The 22277-nt window shown below is 45.8% G+C and overlaps 1 protein-coding gene across 3 annotated transcripts in view; it reads left to right on the top strand.

Moving 5' to 3' along the window:
• The window catches only part of ddr1 (discoidin domain receptor tyrosine kinase 1), a 34646-nt gene that overhangs the window by 3873 nt on the left and 8496 nt on the right, over positions 1-22277 (top strand). For all 3 annotated transcript variants that reach the window (XM_079275183.1, XM_079275181.1, XM_079275182.1), the window contains exons 2-12: positions 7522-7679; positions 9919-10021; positions 12385-12460; positions 12741-12893; positions 13709-13856; positions 15006-15117; positions 15843-16029; positions 18520-18766; positions 19634-19783; positions 20417-20473; positions 21807-21973. In XM_079275183.1, the coding sequence (XP_079131309.1) occupies positions 7580-7679; positions 9919-10021; positions 12385-12460; positions 12741-12893; positions 13709-13856; positions 15006-15117; positions 15843-16029; positions 18520-18766; positions 19634-19783; positions 20417-20473; positions 21807-21973 (1500 nt within the window). In that variant the 5' untranslated portion in view covers positions 7522-7579. The remainder of the gene's footprint in view (positions 1-7521; positions 7680-9918; positions 10022-12384; positions 12461-12740; positions 12894-13708; positions 13857-15005; positions 15118-15842; positions 16030-18519; positions 18767-19633; positions 19784-20416; positions 20474-21806; positions 21974-22277) is intronic.

Below are 22277 nucleotides of genomic sequence, written 5' to 3'. Positions count from 1 at the left end.
TAAACACACTTTGATTTAGGAAAATTGATGAAATCCCCCTTTAAATCCTATGATGTTGAGTTAACGATCTCATAGGTTAAGGGTGGTAATGCCGAACCCCGTGGGCTGAAACCAACCGTGAACCCCGTGGAGTTCTTTCACACGTCTCCCCAACACCTGGCAGTTGAAGTTATCGCTTCTGGAAAAACCAGACGAACCTTATGAAAGATGGAAACTCTGTCAAACTTAAAAGCCGGTGTGCCTGCTCTGTTCTCTCCCTCAGACTCTTTCTTTCTTATCATTTTTTTCCCTTCTCGTCTCCATTCGAATCCTCACACTCTGCTGCTGTTTTCGTCTTGAAGTGCGAGCACACCGTTCCTCTCGTGGCTCAAAATAGAACTAATAATTACGAACGGCTCCTGGCCAGCTGCTTTTGAAACCTTGTTGGAACATGGACGAAAAAATTGTGTTCAACATCAAAGGTGAACTTCTCTTTACATGTGCCTTCTCTTCATGTGATGCATTTGAAATTTGTAATGAAATCCCGGCTGAGTGGGGCGGACCTGTCGCTCTCTCCCTCTCAGGGGTTTGGAAAAGCATATTAGCATCAGGACGCTGTTGTGTGATGTGCAATTTAGCTCTTTTTAGGATGCTTTCTGCTGAGAGGGAGGAGGAGGAGGAGGACTGCAAGTGTGATAGAGGTATCTGCCTGTGCCCGAGGCTTTCAACTGTGTGTGTGTGTGTGTGTGTGTGGATAGAGTTTCAGCAAAGCCCAGACTTTTATATCTTTGCTTCCCCACTGCAGTAGCTAGACATTAAACAGCTCAGAGACGTCTTTAAATTGTTTCTCTCTGCTCAGCGGTGATTCATTACAACGGAGAAGAAGACGACGTGCGAGAGGGCTGGGTTGGGCATGGCTGTTCTTCTCACTTTGGTTCTAAATGCCGAGTCTCACTGAAGTCATTCCTGTTTTGACCTGGTGTCTCTGGTTTCTCTTTCTGCTCTGTTCCACTGCCACATACCTGCTAGATTCTCATTAGAATTGTTACACACACGCTTCAGCTCGGGTCAAACTCGGGGCTAATTTTCCCCTCGCTAGTTTTCATGCAGCAGCGTGAAAGTCTCTAACTTTTTAGTGTAGCAGGTGAGAAAGGTCTTTCATTAACTCACTTTCACTAGAAAGTGAAATGCCACTCCTTTCATTCCAGATGCATTATACAGAGACAAAAAGAGCTCAGAAGAGTTAAACTACATGCACAGACTTGTATGAATCTGCCAGCGCTGAGAACCAAAACCGTTTTCCAGTTGCTGTCACTCAAAAACCAGTTTCCCAAAATAACTTGGAATACACTCTCTTTCTGTGCACAGAGAGGACTCCGCTCTATGATTTTGATTCTGAGCTAATGAACTGCCCACTCACTGTAGATCCCACTGATTGCCAGAGGTGTTCACAATGCCTTTGCTTGCTGTTAGTTTTATTTTTTTTGGTCACGTGTCACTTGTCACCTTTTGTTTCGTTGTAGTTCACGCTTCGCACTCTTGTGCCTTTACAGGCAATCTGCTCTCTTCTGTGTTGTTGCTGTTTATGCATACAATCAGGCTGATTTCCCTTTGATTGCTTCTGCAGACGCCAAGTTATTGGAGCACAATGATGCAATCCAGATGCAATATTTGTGTTTGGACTGCAGGCGTGTAGCTGTAGGCAGATTTTGGATCTACCTGGGTGCGTCTTTTTGATTTGTAGACAAACCTGCAAAGGGCACTTTTTTTAGTTTTTTCTCAAGTTCTTAATTGGAACGTAGGTTGGACAAATTTTCTGCCACAAATGAACATTACCAGAACAAATCTGCAGCATTGCTCTGGAACATTGTGTGCAGGATTCAGAAGAGGTTCTGGTTGACTGTACACTGCAGAAAACCATTTACACAGTTTGTTTAGTAGGGGTGTAACGGTACGCGTATTCGTATTGAACCGTTCGGTACGAGGCTCACGGTTCGGTACGCATGACGAACCGAATACGTTTGAATAAAAAAATAATAATAATAAAAAAAAATCTTTTTTATTTTTTTTTAAACCTTTATTTAACCAGGTAGTCCCATTGCGATTAAAAATCTCTTTTGCAAGATGTAAGTAACAATACAAGATGTAAGTAACAATACTACATAACATTAAGGAGCAGTTTTTGTTTTTTATGCTTATGTGTTGCTAAGAATCAAGTACATTTCTCTGCATTTATAGTTTTCTACTGTACCGAAACGTACCGAACCGTAGCGCCACTGTATCGAACCGAACCGTGGATTTTGTGAACCGTTACACCCCTACTGTTTAGGCAAGACCCAGATAATGTGTGCAAATTTGAATAATTCTAAACATTAAGCCTGTTTTTAAAACTACTGCGCAGGAAAGACCAGGAACTAACTCATGACGGGAACAGGGTTTTTGTAGCCATATTTTAGATTTTAAACAGTCTGGTAGATATATTGGCTGATATGATGTAAACCTCTTTGATAGGGATCCCTTGAATATGTTTATTAAAGATTTGTGTCCACTATATGTAACATTTTACAGTTGAAAAGTGAACTACTTCTTACTTGTTAGTACTTGTATATCAGCAAAAAGCTAATGTCAGCTGATATATTGCTCTAGCTCTGAACAGTATCTCCAACAGACATGTACAATGTGACCGATACAGCCACACACTACCCGCCTCCACCAGGCTCTTAAGTAATCACCTTTTTGAACTGTCTTGGATAAATGTGAATATTCTGCGTATTATATACATTTTACATGTATTATAAACTTGTCTATAAGTGTGTAGGCCACTTACACAAATAAAGTTTCGATCATGTTTCTAGAAAAATGTGTTTCTGGCTACAAGTTGGGTGAATTGCTTTGTTACACCAAACTCTGTTACACCAAAGGTTTGCATGGCTGCTGTTGATGGAGGCATTCTTCATTTGCCAGACCAGCCGAGGGTAATCAGTCATCGTTTGTCTCTGTCCATGCAGATATGCTGAGCAATGCTGCAACCGAGCGGCCAAGTGGACCTGCGTCCAAGTTTAAAGCAGGCAGCGAACAAGGGAGGAGATGGAAGTCTCGTGTTGGTTGTGATCGATTTCAGCTTTGTGTAGCCGTATGCCAGTTCTTTTTACCCGTTTTTTCGCGCTGCCCTCGAGCCGCGGCTCATGTTAGCTTGTTAATTCGATTTGTCATGACCTGTGTTGTTGCACAGCACTACTGTGTGTTTTGAACCGGGCATTGTTGGGGTGAAAGCTGAGCTGTCTTAATGAGTCATATGATGTTCAGCACAACTTAACTATTAACAGGTTTTTGTTTGTTTTACAATCCCCCTTTCCATGCTTCCTTTGCCGTTTCATCCTGATTCACCACCTCCTTCAGTCACATGACGCACTTTCTCCTTCTCTTGTTGCTGCTGTTTGATTCGTGTTTCTGACTCGGCCTTCTCCTTCAGCTCTCATGGCTCTGTTTAAGTGACTCATCCATTCTTCCCTCCCGCTTCCTCGACCTCCGGAACAACTCGGGAAGATCAGATTCCACGGCCGTGACCGGCACTTCCTTGTATCGATGAATGTTGTGACACACAGCTGTACGATTTGATGACTTGTACGTGATCAACGCTATGACTAATAGCAGGGCATATCAGACTTACCCCGCAGCTTCCTGACGTATCGTGGATCATTTGTTGATGTCAGTGTGGGTAATTATTATTAGTGCACTGCCTTAATTTCCAGTTTTAAGAGCTAATGTCTCCAGACTCCTTAGTTTCAATCCTCGCTGACTAAGGGGCAGTAGCTTTGTTGGGTGGAATGTTAATCTTCAACCAAAGCAAGCTAAAGAAAATTCATTCAAGATGAAAAAAGGAACCCCGTGGACAGACTGGTGCAGCCAAAACGTTACGCCTGCCCTCCCCACTGAGTAATAGATGTAATAATATATATATATATATATATATAAAAAAACATATTTTCAATGTACTCAGTGGGTTAGAGCGGGTCTGTAGTAATAAGGAAACAGTGGCCCTGCAGGGATCAGCACACAGCAACAAGCCTGTTTACAGGGAATCCATCAAATGACCTTGTTTCAAAGACACAACCCTTTGAAACAAGGTCATTTGATGGAGTTTAAGATGAATCCAGGCTTCCTACTCTGCAGGCCTCGGAGGGTAGTGACGCGTACGATCTCACCAGCGTCCTCGCACACTGATGGAAATTCAAAACAAAGAGCTCACTACGTGTATTCTCCCAGCGGCCTTCAGCGTGTAACTCTTACGTGGCCGTGATTGGAGACGCCACACCGGTCAAAGAAGAGATTGTGAGAAAGAAACGAGGCGTAACAGTTTAAACGTGTTACCTACAAATGCCTTATATCACTGCTGACCATTTTCTAATGCAAAACAGTCTCGATACATTTTGTACCATGTGTGCAGCAGCTGGATTCACCTGGCACATAAAACATACTTATGATGGTAACTCATCATCGTCAGCATGAGGAATCGGTTCATCTTGTCGGCATTAAGTGATCATCACGCATGCAGTTGAGAGAAGGCTGTGTTTACAGCCGTGAATGCCATTGTTTTTACAGGTAGTGGAAAGGTTACCAAAGTGATCACAATTCATTCTGTGGGGGTCAAGAATGTATGCGCCAAATTTGACGGCATTCCGTCTTTATAGTTGTTGAGATATTTCAGTCGGGCCCGGGGGTGGCTACTTCGCCAACAACTCTCAACCAACATTAGTACGTTTGGATGCCAAGAAGCATGTCATTCAAATGACTTGTTTTTCCATAACCAATCGTTGTTAGAAGCATATTGCAAGTCTGTTCGTTTCTGACTTTTGAAATATTGCTGTTCAGCAGCTCTGTTGAGTCTCTTTTTTTATTATTTATTATGTTACCGTAGAAAAGAAAAGTCTAAATAATGAATGTGATTGATTACCTCGCCTAGGTTTCAAATCTCTGCCAGATGATTCCATACTGTACAGGCCCAGTCTTAAACTAATGGCTGCATGAAATGTAAAAGCCAATAGGAATGACATTCTCTGCAGTGATGTAAAGCATACACTATTTGCAGTTAATGGGCTCTGTGAACCAACCTGAATACAATCCTTCAGGTCACTTTGGACTCGCTTCATTATACAACTGGAAAGAATAACTAGTGCGAACATTTGGTTCTGACAAGAGGGGGCTTTCTAGAAAAGACTGTAACCAGTGCCAAAGCAGCCCTGCCAGCTTTTCACTCAAGCAATCTAATTATAGAGACTCTGGCAAACGGTCTTTAATGATGCAATGACTGCAAACTAAAACCTGTGTGTGTGTGTGTGTGTGTCTCTGCTCTTGACTCTTCTCAGTTGTGTTTTGTCGTGCGGGACAGGAGCAGCAGCTGCTCATAAGTATTCATTAGTCCTGCGTATGGATTAGCCGAGACAAAGCGTTTGAGTGTAGATTGGACTCCACACTCTGCTGCCTCCTCCAGAACACAGCAGGTCCTCCTGCCTCTCTCTGAGCACTAACCACAGCTGTTCGGCACCACTTGACTTTTCCAACAACAATGTTCTCTGATGGCTCTCTGGCCACTTTTTGTTCCTGCTCGCCAAAGCATTCGTCTGGCAGATTTTCTCCGTCTCTCTCAGTGGCGTGTTGGATATGAAGGCCGTTTCCCCCTTTCATTGTCAAAGCGGCGATGAGATGCTGGCTCGAGGATGATGTTTGTTGACGTCACAGTGGTTGTTATGGCCCAGTCATCCGATTTTCAGCTCTTAGTCCTGTAAGCAGCATATTTCAGTATTTTACCATCTGGCGTGCTCGCACACAGACTTACTCATTTGGACGACTTGTGAGTGTTTTTCTGCAAAGAAATCAATAAATAATTTCAGCCTCTCTTTTCCTTTCCCCACTTGAACGCGTGAGCTATGTATGGGTTGTGTCTCCCGTTCAGGACAGCTGCACTGGCTGGATATCCCTGAGATCTCCTCTGTGCACATACGCGACCCACGGACCCGTGCACACACACACACACACACACACCGTGCGAGGCCGTAAGTCACCCTCTCCACACCACCGCCCTGCTCCCAAACACACACACACATGTACCCATGTCCCCATGTCATCGCTGCTCTTGTTCCAGTGTCTCCGCCCTGTTGTGCCTGAGCTAACTCTACTCTACTATTCGCTCTGTTCCCATACAGTCCCCCCCCCCCCCCCCCAATCTTCTGTCACTACAGCTGTGTGTCAGCTGTCGGCCTGTCCCAGTCTAGTCGGATAGATGAAGCCCAAACACAGAGGGCCTACAGGGAAGACAGCCTGGCCTCTCGGTCTCTCCCAGCTGTCTCTCCCACCTCCCACTTCCACTTATCATGAGGTTTCTTTCCTCCCTCTTGCTTCACCACTGGAAGTCTCAACAGTAAAATATGCACGAGGGATAGAGCAGTGAAATGTCACATATTCTACATCACATATACTGTAATTCTGTTAAGATCTACGCTCAGTTGACAGTTTGTTACTGTAGGTACATCTAGCTGAAACTAATTCTAATACAGCAGTCCTGTAATAAAATCCTACCTTCATGAAGTTTATAATGTTGAGTTTCTGTTTAAACTGTTGAAGAGAGGTGCTGATTTAACTTCTGATCATTTTGGAGGCTGCAGTTTGTCGTTTCATTGAATTGTCTTACGTTCTACTGAGAGATGTTGCTGTTGTTTTGTCTATCCCTCCCTCTCACATTATAACCTTCATGAAGGTAGGATTTCACAACAGCACTGCTGTGTTAGCATTAGTGTTAATGCCCCTAATAAACTGAGTGTGGGTGTTTTTGTGAAGTTTTAAGCTTCCAAGGATTTTTTAATTCACTCAACGTCACACACAAAATGTCTGTGATGTGCAATTCACTGTGCGCTAACCGTGCACAGACCATGTTTGCATCTCTATTAACTCAAAATACTTTGTCATCCGTCTCTCTCTCACTCAATGGCTTTCATTTCTCCAACCTTTGCAGCTTCATCGGTTTGTTATTTATTATCACCGACTGGGTGCTCCAAATCCTACTCCGTGTCACACAGAAGGAATAAAGAAATCTCTGGGAGTAAATGGAGTCGGCTAATTCTACCATCTTCACTTACCGAGCTGTTTGTACCATTTCTAAAGGCAGCAAAGTATCATCGCTAACGGAGAGAAAAACACATTAGTGTGTGAAAGTGGCCTTTGTTATATATGTGCTTGCTCCACTGGGATTCGGTCCATTGCTGAGCTCAGCATGCAAAGTGTAGAGAAAGGAATGACTGTGAGATGTGCTGTGTGCTTTAGACTAAGATGATTTGATTGAGGGAGTCGAGTTAACGATGGAGAAAGTGAGCCAGGAGCTCAACGGCCTCGGGCTAGCGTGTGTGTGTGCATAATGTATATGCGGGTGTGAAAATAAAATCATTTGTGGGTTGATGGGGGGGGGGGGGGGGGTGGTGCAGTTTCTATAAGCACAGACAGGAATCCTAAAGTGGATGTCAATTTTAAATATCTCTTTCTCTGCCACAGGTATGCCTTTGGACATCAGCGTGTCCCCGGACAGGTAACCAGGTGTGTTGCTGCTGTCATGGCCTTGCCAACCCCGCGGCTGTTTCCTGTCACCGTGATCACAGTCCTGGTGGCGCTGGTGTCGTCTTCTGGGGACCACGAGTGGCACTTTAACCCAGGTAGGATGTCGTCGACACCCAAAGAGAACATCTAAATTGGTGATGGATGAGTAACCCAAATCCTGTGTGTTTTTTTTCTTTCTTTCTTTGACTGTTGTACTTCCCAAAAAGAATGCCGCAGTTGGCACATGACAAGGTTTTTATTACCACAGTCGGACATGATTCCACTTTCAAGCCCTTCCCCTCTTTCCCCCTCGCGTCCTCGTGTCCACTGGGCACAGCCAGCGTCCGCCCTGCTGCTCCGACATTCGCCTCACATTCTCAGATCAGTAAGGCTCATTCTCTGTCCGCTATCAACAGGCTATCCTGTGTCCTCTCCCTGTCTGCCAGCCAGTCGTGTGTAATGGGAGAATGAGATCGCTAGGCCCCCCCATTCTGCTTGCCAAGACCGCTAATGCACAGGCAGCTCATGAAAGTGTCAGTCAAAATGTCGGGGAAGGGAGTGAATGAGGGGTTAGTGAATGAGAGCCAACCAGGTGTAACCAGAGGAGACTGTTTCTGCCTGCAGCAGCTGGACTGTATATGTGACTAGGCTGCAAATATTGATCATTATTTTAATGTTTTCTTCTTCTTTTTTTATTATTCAGCGCTTATTTGAGAAACTGGATCCATCAAATGTTTAGATTTTTGTTTTTTGCTTTATTAATGACTCATCTGAAAAATAGATTATCTTCATTGGAGCCAAGACAATCACTCAATTGATCAATGAGTCAATCAACAAAAACATATCTGTCTATTTGTAGGCATGCTAGCAGCGTAGCTCTTGTGATGGCGATATTGTCTGTTCATCCGCCAATTGATTCATTGACTAATCGTGTCTGCAGTACATTCATCTAGGATTAGATTGATGGAAAAGAAACCGTTAGAGAAAGATGAACGGACTGGTACGGCACACACAAACGTTCCTTTTGAAACACCTGAATCAATGTTGACAGTGTGAGCAGCAAGGTTTGGTGCGTGGGCCGAAGTTTTATTAAAATAAACTGTCAAGAAGAGAAAGTAAAAGCAGAGGCCACACGGAGCGAGAGACGCAGACGGAGAGGTGAGAAGATTGCAGATGGCGGGGTGTTGACTGGCGATGTGTGGTGATGATGATGTAATAAAATGGGCACCTGTCTGCAGGTGTGTGTGTGTGTGTGTGTGTGTGTGTGTGTGTGTGTGTGTGTGTGTGTGTGTGTGTGTGTGTGTGTGTGTGTGTGTGTGTGTGTGTGTGTGTGTGTGTGTGTGTGTGTGTGTGTGTGTGTGTGTGTGTGTGTGTGTGTGTGTGTGTGTGTGTGTGTGTGCTGAACCCGTTGGGGTTTTTAGGGTTTGTCATTCAGCCCAGCATTCCTGTTCGCTGACTCAATGACAGAAACTGAGTCAGACGCCCACCCTCCCCCGCCTCTTTCTGTCACCCTCAGCCTCCCCTCCATATCTCTGTCACTCAGTACGACAAGCCCCCCCCCCCCCCCCCCCCCCATCATCTCCTCCTCACGACTGAGAGCGGATAGCTGGGTCGTTGGGTAATCCATGCCTGGGACCACGCTATCTGGATCATTTGATAATGCTGCTGCTGGACTCGAGTCAGAGCAGATATCTGAGACCTGCCTGCGTTCGTTCATCCGCCCTTGGTTTCTCTGTTTCTTTTGTTCTGTTCCTGCAAATCCCCGGGCAGTGGTAACCGTAACAGGGTCTGTGCAGGATCGCTGGAGCCCTGAGGAGGTGGCTTTGTGTGGGACGGAGAGCGGGGGTTGGAAAGACAAAAGGAGAAAAATAAAAAAAAAACAGGAAAGGTGTAGTCTCAGGTCACGGGAGACACTGGATACACTATACTCTTCAGATTAATTTTAATGACCATCTTTGTTGTTTAACTTTTGACAGGACGAAAGGGATTCACAGAATGAGTGATGCAAAGCACTGCCATGATGTTTCACATGAACTCATTAGTACAGAATCTCCCCGAGAGATGCTGTAACAAAATAAGGGAGGGCAGGAACAGTTATTGTGGAGTTTGGTGTTTCTTCTCCCTCCTCTCGCCGTCTGTGTGGGTTATGAAGCATGAAGTCCGGAAGTTTTCCCAGAGATGACATCACAACATTATGCTCCGTGACCAATAATGGCTGCTGACGCTCTAATGGAAATATTAAGTTTCCCCTTGGCCATGTTCTCCATCCCAATGAGAATGTTGCTCATGTGTCTCTCTGCCACTTTCTCTTCATCTCTCTCTCCTTCTCTCTTTTCCTCAATCTTTCTCTTGCAGCTCAGTGTCGTTACGCCCTCGGGATGGAGGATGGCACCATCCCAGACTCTGACGTCACTGCCTCCAGCGCCTGGTCAGACTCTACTGAGGCTAAACACGGACGGTAGGAAGTGTGTGTGTGTGTGTGTGTGTGTGCACGCAAGGTAGAACGTTACGAAGTACATTCCTCCCACCACAGTAATCAAGTGTACTTTGTGTGTTTACAGTCTGAAAACTGTAATTTTACTTAAAGAGTGACTTATCATCAGGCTGATCACGCCCAGCATCACTGCTGCCGGTTCACCTGTAACCACACCCAACAGTGACGTCACGTGTACTGAGCACACGTCTACATCACTGCAGCGAAGTGAAACGTGACCTTCTGAAGGTCTGCCGAAAGCACTTTGAGCCGGTGACAACTTGCTAGATTTTGTTTAATTTTATTTAAATAACGATGAAGTTTCATTTGAAGGACAATATTATTGTGGCATTCATTCTATTTGGGATAAACTGCATTACCATGAATTAATGCAGACTGGTGCTAATTGGTGTTCATACGATACAGAGATGAAAGGAAACCCATGGAACAGAAGTACATTCAGATCTCTAAAGCTTAGCATGATGGTTTGTATAAATGAACTACTAATACTGAACTGTTGGTCGGGGAAACTGATCTACTTCTACTGGAGTAAACGTTAAATGGAGTAACAGGAGAAATAACACATTTTAACACAGGAACACATGCGCGCATCACTGTGGACTATTGGGTTTGACTGCTTGCTTTATTTTTAGTCTGTTTGCACCACGCTTAAGTCATTAGTTCGAGGTCTAATAGATCATGATGGAAGAGTGATGGTGCGTCTTTCTAAAACCTTCTGGGCTATTATGTTCCCACCATGTCTGTCAGAGAGCCAAGTCAAGACTGCTACAAGCTCAAGCCGTGTGTGTGTGTGTGTGTGTGTGTGTGTGTGTGTGTGTGTGTGTGTGTGTGTGTGTGTGTGTGTGTGTGTGTGTGTGTGTGTGTGTGTGTGTGTGTGTGTGTGTGTGTGTGTGTGTGTGTGTGTGTGTGTGTGTGTGAGAATTGTACGTCCCCATTACAACGTTAGGATTAGGCGTGTTATGGTTAGGGTAAGTCTCCAGGAAATGAGTGAAAATCAATGTAATGTCTGTGTGTGTGTTTGTTAATTGGTCTGTTGGCAGAGTGTCTCACCATGTGGAAATGATTATTAGCCCGAGCTTTTTTTGTAAGAGACATCGGGGAGCGACTGAGAGAGAAAAGTGAAAGGTGGATCACTGCGATGGTGCGCTGAAAGCTGCAGAGGAAGTAATCTGAAAACAGGGTTGGAGGGGAGGTGTAGGGTTAAGGGAGGGTTGCTGAGCTGGTAGGTATTAAGTAGCTGTTATTACTCTGAGGGAGTGAAATATCAGCATAGTGTGAGGGAGTGGAGAACAGTTGGAGGGGGGAAAAAGCAGAATTGAGAACAATGTGGAAGGGATGAATTGCTGGCTGGTATTTAGGTAGACAACAAAAGATGGAGCAATAGGAGAGAAAAGAGTTAGTTGGCAGACCAGCGTGCTGTAACGTTAACCCTGCTGGCTGCTGAACGGTGGACTGAGCTCTGCCCAGCCACCTCCCTCCCCTCTCTCCCTCCTCACCCTCGTCTCCCATCACAGGACACTATGTGGAGCACCGATGTGTTGATATCATCTCACGGTTTCCAGCTGCATGATCTCACCCACCGAGGGGACTGATTGAAATACTAGCGCCACTGTCGGTGTGACCGAGTGGGTATAGTGATTTGTTTCGGCGGTGTGAGCGGCAGCTTTCATTTCGGAGAGAAGCCCCACAGTGGTCGGAGGAGCGTGGTTGTGGCCTGGCGTCGGTTCCAAAGCTCCTCGTAGCAGTTTGTCCGATGTCACAGACGCACCGAGCCAAGTCAGTGGTCTCTGTGTGGCCGGTGTGTGGTGGCGGTGTGGACTTTTCTTCTCAGGCTGGATTGACGAAGGTCACACTGAGTGAAAATCTTTTTGTGTGTGTGTGTTTGTGTGTGTGTGTGGGTGGTCATGGCAGGCCTGAGGAGCTGCGAGTAAAGATTGGTCCTGACGTTCTGCATCTTGTTGTGAGGTTTAAAAGGCCAGTTATTTTCACTCTGCCCCTTTCATCTCTTTTCTTTTCTTCATGTGCAGTCTCTCTCTCTCTCTCTCACTCTCTCTCCTGCCTGCTGTGCACCTTCAGCCATAGCCAGGTTTTTCTCTCTTTCAGACAACATTGCCCCATTTATATGTCAATTGGCTGCTGTGGAATCAATATGTTTGGTGGTAGAGGAGGGTCGCAGCGTGGTATCCCAGCGTGTTGATGTCCTCAGTCTTGTTGTGGGTGTGTTTGGATCTCCGCGTGGAAATGTTTTGGTGTGGGACTGGGATTTGGTGAACTTTTTATGTTTTGTCATTTCTTATTTTGTCATTATAAGCCTCTGTTTCTCGCAGGTTGAGCACTGGAGAGGGGGATGGAGCGTGGTGTCCTGCGGGACCCGTTTTCCCCAGTGCATCAGAATACCTTCAGGTCAGATTCTCCGTTTATACTCTGCTCTGATTCACGGCGTTACATTCTGAAAGTGATGCTCAGTACAATCGTTGTATTGGGACTATCATAATAGTCATGGATTTGTTCTGCACACCCCCAAAGATGTCAACCTACTCCTTTAAATCTACCTTAACATTTAGAAGTCTACCAAATTCAACTTCTCTTTTTTTATGATTTCCCAATGTCATTCTTGTATCTGTATCTCAATCAGTTTGTCTGTATTTTCGTGTTTTGATGATGTAGTTCCTGTCTCCTGCAGGTGGACCTGCACAAACTCCACTTCCTGGCTCTGGTTGGTACCCAGGGCCGCCACGCCGACGGGCACGGCCAGGAGTTCGCCCGCAGTTATCGGCTCCGCTATTCCCGAGACGGAGTGAAATGGATCACCTGGAAGGACCGCTGGGGCAAGGAGGTAAGCAGGCTCTTTTAGTTTTGTTCATTACAGCAGAGCCCACTGTCCCTTTCATGTGTTCACTGATGAAGGACAGCGGCAGTTTGAATGCCGTAAATTAAGCTTTGGGGGGGATCAAGGAACATACAGTTGAGTCCAATGCTCCATTATTGATAGGAAACAGCTCAATGTCCCGTGGCTGTTTTAATATGAATGTCTTGTTAGACAGAGGCCTGGATTATTCATCTGCTTTTGATTTATTTATCATTTATTGGCAAGTGGGGCAGTTTGGCAACGCACCAGCTAAACCTCTGTCCACTAACTTTTCTGTTTTGACAAAATCTGCCTTCACTGCCTGAGTTTAACACTTACCTTGAGCAGATAAAGGCATCTTACTGTGTTTGGTAAATGGCCAATACTTTCTTTGCTGACTATAAATTCTGCACTGAGTTTTGTACAACTACGACATGATAGCATGGGAATTTAGACCTCCAACAGCCAACGTTTCAGGGAAAGAATCATACCGTTTGTTTTCCCCTCCCAGTTATTGTTTTAGAACATTGCTAAGCAACAAATATTCAGAGATTTCCAGCCAATGTAAATCTTTCGGTGTGGGCTGCACCAACAGAAACTACCAGAGGCTCACGCTCGAAGATCAGTCCTGCTTTTGTGTTTTTAAGAAGAAGCGTTTGATGCTCGCCTTTAGATTAATAGAATTTGAAGACACGCTGAATAAAAAGTCAGAGCCGTGAGGCGAGAGTCATTGAACCTTACAGATAACAGAGGAGACGAGCAATGTACTGTGTGATTTGATATTTGTACCTCTCTCCCTCTAGGCGGTGTCAGGGAATGAGAACACCTATGATGTTGTGCTGAAGGACCTGGGCCCTCCCATAGTGGCCCGCATGGTGCGCTTCTACCCCCTGGCCGACCGGGTTATGAGTGTTTGCCTTCGGGTGGAGCTCTATGGTTGTCTTTGGAACGGTAAGTGTTTGCGTGGAGGTGAGGGAGACGTGAAGAGATCCCAGAAACACAAAATGTTCCTTCTTTTGTGGTTACTGGGGTATTCATTTGCTCTGAGTATTCTGGGGCATGCCCCCCCCCCCCCAGACCTTGATTATCAGATCACATTTCATATGGTGAAGGTGACGGAGGTCACTATCATCTTAAATTTACTGGAATGGTACAAGGGGGATTTGTTGGATGGTAGTGATTAAGAGTGCGTGTTTTCGCCATACGTCCCATGCATTGATTTGAAGCGTTGCATCAAATTAACAGCCCCGCTGAGGTTTTTCCGGTTAAAAGAAACCACACGGTGATAAATTGTATTCGTCTCCAAGTTTCCCGAAGCGCAGCACTGACAAGCTGAGTGTTTATGGCTGCCTCACCTCCTCTCCTGCCCCGTTCACCTCCCTCAAACAGCATCAGGCCGCCTGTAAATCAGAACTGTCACGGAGGCCAAAAAGCCGCAGGTCCTGATCTGTGTCTTCGGGGAAACCGTCTTTCTAAAATGTGCTCTAATGTGCATTCAGTGCAGCTCCGTTCACCCACAATCCAGAGATCGCACAGAATGTCGAGTTTTTACGCACATTCTGCGTCTCGCCTCATCCCGTATCAGATATTATGGCGGCGCAGTGTCTTTGCTATATTTATTCTTCTACATCTCACTCAGCTGAGTACATAATCACATCCACAGACACTCATTTATGTGCAAACACAGAATGCTGCACACATACTTTAAAGGCGACGTGAAGCTTTGTTTATTATGGGGAGCAGAGCAGCGGGCTGTCGTCCGTGTTGCTGACGTCACCTCTGTTCTCGGCGAGAGGGCTGATTAGCTGTATATTGGGGCGGAGAGGCTTGAATTTCACCGGTAAATGTCGTGTGGGCTGTTCAGGCCCGGTCTTCGTTTGTTTTACTACTTTAAAGAAACAGCTATAGCCGTTTCCCCGCGGCAGTGATTACTGTTTAATGTTGGTTCAGTAAAACGTGTAGCTGCTCATGATGAATACATTAAGTTTCACATGCGGCTTGTTCAGGTCTTTCTCCTAAATAGAAAACAGCAAAAAAAACGTTTTGTCTCAACAATCACACGACTGGAATTGAATATTTGTACATATCTCTGTCACTCAGACGGGTTGAAGGCTTACACCGCTCCAGTGGGTCACGTCATGCATCTGTCTGGCATATCTGGCATGCCTGTCTATCTAAACGACTCCACCTACGATGGGAGCACCGAGCAAGGGTAAGATATTCACACCGCTCTGCGCTCTTTTAATCTTTTCATTTGCATTTCTATGTATATTAAGTATCTCGTCTCCATACGTTCCCTTAAACTGCTCTTTTTGGATTTCGTGTTGATGGAAATGCGTGATCAAACCAACACGACCAATGCGTGTAAATTGCAACACTGCTTTTGCAAATAGGGTCACAATAAACATTCACGGGTTTTACGGTCAGCAGTGTGGAGTGATCGGTGGAACACCGAACTCTCCTCTGCAGCGCTCATCACATCTGTTCTCGCTGAAGACGGGTCTCGGGCTAATCTTTTCTTGAAAGCTTTTTCTGGTGTCCGCCTAATCGAAAGGGAACGACATTATTTTTTTTGAGTTGCTCTGGGATTTGAGGCGCGTTTCCTGACTGTAATGTTTTGGCAGGGAGCAAACTATGAATTGGTGGGGGTCCGCACTTGCATGGGCTGTGTGGGTAATGGGGTGAAATGTTTTTCTAGCGGGTGAGTTAACACGTTTGATGTAATCCAGACGTGCTTTAAGCAGATGTAGTTTGTGTGTGTGTGCGTGTGTGTGTGTGTATATATATGTGAGCAAGCTTGTTTGCATTTACGTCTATATGTTTATATGCTTATTTATGCATCTTTGCATGCCAGTACATGAATACATTTGATGGTCCACTGCGTCCAGAACGGTTTCTGCACAGAGCTGCATGTTAACCCGTCCAGTGTTTGTGCAGGATGCAGTTTGGAGGCCTGGGTCAGCTGATGGACGGCGTCCTGGGAGGAGATGACTTCATAGAAACTAAAGAGCTGAGGGTGTGGCCTGGCTATGACTACCTGGGCTGGAGCCGGGAGGCCCTTGGGCAAGGCAGCGTGGATATTGAGTTCCACTTTGAGAAGCCACGTGTCTTCCTCAACATGCAGGTAGGCAGTGAGAGTTTGTGTGACCGTGCATGCGTTGTTGTCTGTGAATGAATGCGAGAGGGTTCTGCAGGACTTTATTATCCCACTGGAATTTCAGACGAGCATGGAGCTGCCTGTAAATCAGAGACGTCGTTGAGGCTAAAAGCCCAGATTTCCGGTCTGTGTCCTCGGGGGTCTTTCTAAAACACGCTCCGAGGGGGACGACGAGTCACTGCAGCTCAAGTTCGTCCACGAGTCACTGAAGCCAGAGAACATGCAGGATCTATAGAATGTCCAGTTTAATGCACATTCAGTCTTTCATCTCACCGCTTGTCAGATCTGATGACTGGTGTCTTTCTGGTGTTGCGTGTAAACGAATGTCAGTGTTATGTGGGACATTGTTCTTTGTCTTTGCGACAACGACTCAAGAAGATTTTAGAGCACCTTGATGCATACATCTACATATTAAAGAAGTAAAACTGATTTCATTGAACTTCTATAACTCCTTGATGTTTTAAAATGAGATGCTGCTTTCTGTGTGTTTCGTGAAGACCAGTATTCACCAGTTTATTAATAAATACCGATATTTGGTTAACTAATAACCTCATTAGCACAAGAAAAGCATGTCATACTGATTATAGCAGGACATTAGGCTGATTGTTTCTTTTAGCGTCTGATGAAACTCCTTTTCAAATCCTGCAGCTCCAACCAGTCCGACCTCTTAAAAAAGAAGCATAGTTATGCGTCTGCCATCTCACCGGGAAGCAGCATTTTGACCGCAATAGCTCTGCGGCCATTTCATTCGTTTTAATTTGCCATTGTTTATCATGGCACGGCGCGTCTGTGCTCGGCTCTCTGGGTGCCACTGAGTTGCATCACAGTTTGTTTGTGCGTCTGTGTGGCTTTTGGGGTTTGTTTGTGCAGCAACAGGGGGAAATGACAATATGAAGCAACCCAGTCTGAGTTCTAACTGTGTTGTCTCGTTGGACGCGGGTTGGAATGTTGGTTTGGGTGGGATTCTCCCGATATATGTGCACATTGAACAGCACGAATCCCCAGTCAGTGTTATAAAGTGACGAGTTATCTTCTAATCTAGGGGTTTGGTTTTGACTGCGATCCAAAATTTCGGAATGTTCTCTCTCAGCTCTCTGTTATTATTCTGGTGTTTCTCAGTTACCTTTTTTTAAATCTTTCCCAGCGGCGCTCGTAGTGTTTTTCCAAGGCGTTTCCTATTTTTGCTGCCTTTACCCCAGAGGTTGCCCCTCACTAACCTCAGCTGACATACACCGTTATGCTGGCCCGGCAGAGCGGATATGTCAGACACACAGGTCAAATAAATAAAGAGTGGGAACCTGAACCTAATTCTGGCTTGAATTGTCTCTGTCGTTCCTTAACCTGCACCGAATCACTCACCCAAAGGGAGATCTGCTCTTTGACCTCTAACTGCACTCCCTACGGGGCCTTTTAACAGGACCCCAAATCTTTGTAAAGATCCAGTTCTGTCCTCCGGGAATTTCTGCAAAACTTTTCTTTGTAAGCTCATGTGGAAGGGGGGGGGGGGGGGGGGGGAACAAAACCAGAAGATCAGAGGGAGCTCATGAATGTAGGTTAGATTTATGATGAAACAAGCAAAACATCATGAATGCAGTGTTATGCTCTCAAATTAAGCTTTGCGCAGGTCATTTGAGCTGTTCTCCCTGAAGGAGTAGTGAATTACTTTGGTTCTGTTGACTTATTAGTCCCCCATCACGAGCATCAATACACACCCTAACCCCCCCCTTTTGTCCCCTTTCAGATAGAATCAGTTACACGTTAACTCAGCATCTGGTGCAGCTGTTCTTCCTGCCTCGTGTGTGTGTGTGTGTGTGTGTGTGTGTGTGTGTGTGTGTGTGTGTGTGTGTGTGTGTGTGTGTGTGTGTGTGTGTGTGTGTGTGTGTGTGTGTGTGTGTGTGTGTGTGTGTGTGTGTGTGTGTGTGTGTGTGTGTGTGTGTGTGTGTGTGTGTGTGTGTGTGTGTATATGAACATGTGGATTAGGTTAGGCTGGCTGGCCTCGCAGTAAGTGTGAGGTTAATAACTAACCTGTCAGAGCAGCCTTCCCACCTCCCCTTCTCTCTTAGCGGAGCAGAACCTCCCACCGTCGCCGTACGTTTTTATCTCCGAGATCTATAGTTTTGACCTCTCGCTCATTTAATCAGCCTCCCTCCTCCTTGGATTCTCTTCTCTTTGGCCTTTCCCTGCTTGTAAAAACAGGAAAGATATATCATCCGCTCCCCTCCAATCGGCCTTCTGTCACACACTTTCTTCTCCTGCATCCTTTCCTTGCCCCTCCTCCCAGGATGAGAATGTGTCATTCATTTTGCGTGTTAACTGATTCTCTATGTGCCTCTCTGCGAATAATGAATGAATAACGCATGAGGGTTGAGCTAAATCAGGCGTTTGGATAGTTAAAGGACGACCTCTTTTATCTCTTCATCTCTCTTTCTATTACCCTCTCTTGCCTCCCTCCTCTAGGTGCACAGTAACAACCGCCACACTCAGGGTGTGAGAGTCTTCAGCAAGGTAGAGTGTCTTTTCAAGCCTGGCATCCTCCAGCCCTGGTCCCCTGAACTCACTCTGCTGGTGCCCCTTGAGGATCTCAAAGACCCCTCCTCACGACCCATCTCCCTCCCACTGGGCGGCCGGCCGGCTCAGATCCTCCGCTGCAAATTCTACTTCGCTGACCGCTGGCTCCTCATCAGCGAGATATCCTTCCTCTCTGGTAGGAAACCAGTTTCTGTGGCTCTGACAGGCAGTTTTCTTTTGTCTGGCTTTGCTTTTCTTTGCCACACATATTCCATGTCCAGCACTGTGTTGGAGGTCCAGCAGAGATTGGACTTTGCCCAAACAATAGCTAAATATAGACGGCCGCAACAGGAAAGGAGATAACTGAAAAGCATTGTTACAATGGGTGTACGTCCAGTCGGCATTCTTGAAATGCTCAAAGTAAAAGTCAAGTGAGAACCGATGTGAGCGAGATTTGTTTCTGTGACAAAATCACACGTGCTGTTTTTTTTTTATTGATTTAAGGTATCGTAAAAAATAATGCTGATGTCCTTTACAAAAAACATTTTAAAGGGTATCCGTTATTCTTTATTCCCTCCTGAATTTAAAAACTCTTTTCCTTCCGTCTGTTATCTTCACTGTCGTCCTGCTTACGGACTGGAACAGACCCACGCAGCAAACACAAAGGGGGTTTTTGATATCTTCAGTAAAGACAGGATTTTGGCGTATCTGATTGGAAGTCAGATAGAGGACTCCTCTGCTGCTCTCCAGCTGAGATCGCTGTGACTAATCGGTCAGTTTGAGCGTGATAAGAATCAGCAAAGTGCTCCGTAATCACGCCGTACTCAGGTAGCTAAAATGAATTGACCCAGCAGTGATCGGGCATGTCGGCTACTGCCACTAAACCTCGCAGCCTAATCTTCTTATATGGGACAGCTGATGTTGTTATTGCCATGGTTGGCTGGCCAGTAAATTTAGGGTCGCCACGGTAACTGTTTGTCAACACAAAATCCTTCCGATTAGTCACGTCATATAAAACATGATTCGTTTTCATTACGCTCTTCTTCTCTTTCTCTTTACCCAGAGCCATTCGAGGAGGATGCAACAGAGAAGGATTCATTTCCTAATCTTCCTGAGATTCCTGCCACCACTTCCTCTCCTCCGCCTGTCAACCTCACTTCCTCCTCTCCCACGTCCAGCCACAGCTCCTCCAACATCACTGCCGGCCCATCTGGTGAGTCCTGCTCTTCCTCCTATTCGTCTTTTATCCCCCCCTGCTCTCCACTTCCACATCTCCTTGTATTTACCGGTACTATCTTCCTTTCCACCCACCATCCTGCTTCACCTGTAATTTCTGCTCTCTCCTGCCTCTCTAATTCCCCTGATCTCTCCCTCTTCACCTCTAGCCTCTGTGCCCGTCTCTTTCGCTGCCGTTATGATGAGTGTGAGCATGTCGGCAGTGTGTCGAAGCCGTGTGTCTAAAGCAGAGACAAAAGGCAGGCAGTGCCAAAGGAGGCCCATGTCTGACGAGCCGCCCTCTTTATCACAAGCTCTGAAATCCTTTGGCTTTGAGCCGGACATTTGCTGGACCGGAGTCAACGCCGGATGCTTGTCTTATAGATTTCATTGTAGTTAAAGGGCTGGAGAAATCTGGTTTAATGTTAAAGGTCAAATGTTTCAAGTTAAAATTCTTGAGATTTGAATCGTCTCAGTCTGGCTTTTAAAAAGTCTGTGTGAACTTTGAGTGATTTTGATTTACATGGATGAAAAGCCCAAAAAAATCCTTCCGCTCCTCATCACCCTCTTCTGAGTCTTCACCACCTCTCTTCTCACACATTCCTCCTTTGTCCATCCCTCGCTCCTCCAGAACCCCCCACCAACACCTCCTTCATGATGGACACCACTGGTAACTGGACGCTGTCAGGTGAGAGAGCAAAAAAACAATGAAATGAAATCGACAGAGCAGATGAACCGAGGGACGGTTCATCTAACTCCATCCGCTCTGGCCCTCCTCCAGCATCTTACAACTGTCCCACTGCTCGGTGCAGTGTATAACGGAGGAGGGGTTGCAGGGACAGGCTTTGGCACTGGACTCTGTCCCCTGAGTTTGAAGATATACAGCTGTAGGAAAAACACTAACACAGCTAATGTACATCATATTTATGTACAATAACAACTTTGCTTCCTGCGGTCTCTGCAAAACTGCATGTTTTCATTTTTTTTTCGGGAAACTGGCGCTGTTCTACACAGCTAAACAATAACAGGCTTTTTAAAGACAACTGGAAATGGTTTTCTGTGGCGTGTATGCTGCTTTGTCCTCGTTACTGGCTCTGGTTGAACGGCTTTGTTTGGGTTTATTTATTACCCGCATGCTGTTAAACTGACTGGGAGAGAGAGAAAGCGGTTGTTTTCTGTTAAGACAACGTGGTGGCTTGTACGAGTGTGTGCTTGCAGGTGTGTATTTGTGTATGCACATGAAAGCATCATGTTTTGTGTGCCAGTTTTTTGGTCTTTTCTTAAGCCGAGTGTCCATGTAGCGTTTTTTTTTTAGAATGATTTCCCCAATGAGCAGAGGGCATATGCGGCCGCATATTTCCGCCTAGAGAAAAAACCGCTACGCCAAGCGTCTGTTGTCAGAGTGCACCCCAATTTCACTCAATTTTCTCCACTTGTAGTTGAAAATCTCTGAACTTTTCAGAAAGCCACTGGTGACGTCACTGTGGATGAAGCCCCTCCGCCCTGCCAGCACTTTTTCTGCCAGAAAAAAAGCGTGACATGGACACTCAGCCTTAGCTGAGCAATCCATTACAAACTGTCACTTATTCTGTGAAAGTTGTTTTAAGACTTCAGTTCCATCCTTCATTCAAATAGCATGCCACATTTGACCTTCAAGGGAGAGAGCAAATAACTGGATCATTGTGATTCATATTTAACTCCGAAGCTGAAGCAAAGCAGAGTTCACATTCTGTTCTCAAAGCAGGGGGCGGTGAGAAGCTCTGCAGGCGTAATGGATGCATGCAAACACAGACGATCCCCATCAGATGTTTCATGAACCTGATGAAACCACGTTGGTGTGCGCGACTGCACTGAAAGAGCTAATGCTCACGGGCTGAACTGTGCATTAACTCATGCCAGCATGTTAACGCACAGTGATCGACACACATCCCATCAGAACCTCCGAATAACACCAGGTTGCAGTCAATCAAGCTCGTACGCATACAAAAACCTAACATTTCCCACCGTGTTTTTTCCTCAAGATGCAGAATTTGGTGCCAACACTCCAAGGGCGGGACTTCCTGTAGCCAAGGATGACAGCAGTAATACAGCTATTCTGATCGGCTGCCTGGTGGGCATCATCCTTCTGCTGCTGGCTGTGATAGCTGTCATTCTGTGGAGGCAGTACTGGAAAAAGATACTGGGCAAGGTGAGTCAACATGCAAAAGCAGTTTGTGATTTGGCTGCAACTAGTGCTGCAGTAGCACTGTTGCCTCGCAGCAAAGAGGGTTACTGGGCTCGAACCCGCTGGTTGGCTCGGGCCCTTCTGTGTGGAGTTCTCCCCGTGTTAGCCTGGGTTCTCTTCGGGTTGTCCGGCTTCCTCCCACAGTCCGAAAACAAGCAGGTTAGGTTAACTGTTGACTCAAAGACCTTGTTCAGACCTCGCAGTAACATGCGTCTCGTGTGATTTATAAGTGCAGGTTTGAGATCCGATCGCTCGGGTCTGAGTCGAT

Source organism: Melanostigma gelatinosum, assembly GCF_949748355.1.
Source record: "Melanostigma gelatinosum genome assembly, chromosome: 9".
NCBI classification, from domain to species: Eukaryota; Metazoa; Chordata; class Actinopteri; order Perciformes; family Zoarcidae; genus Melanostigma; species Melanostigma gelatinosum.
Note: the sequence above shows the minus strand (reverse complement) of the source record. Positions and strands in the feature narration are given on the sequence as shown.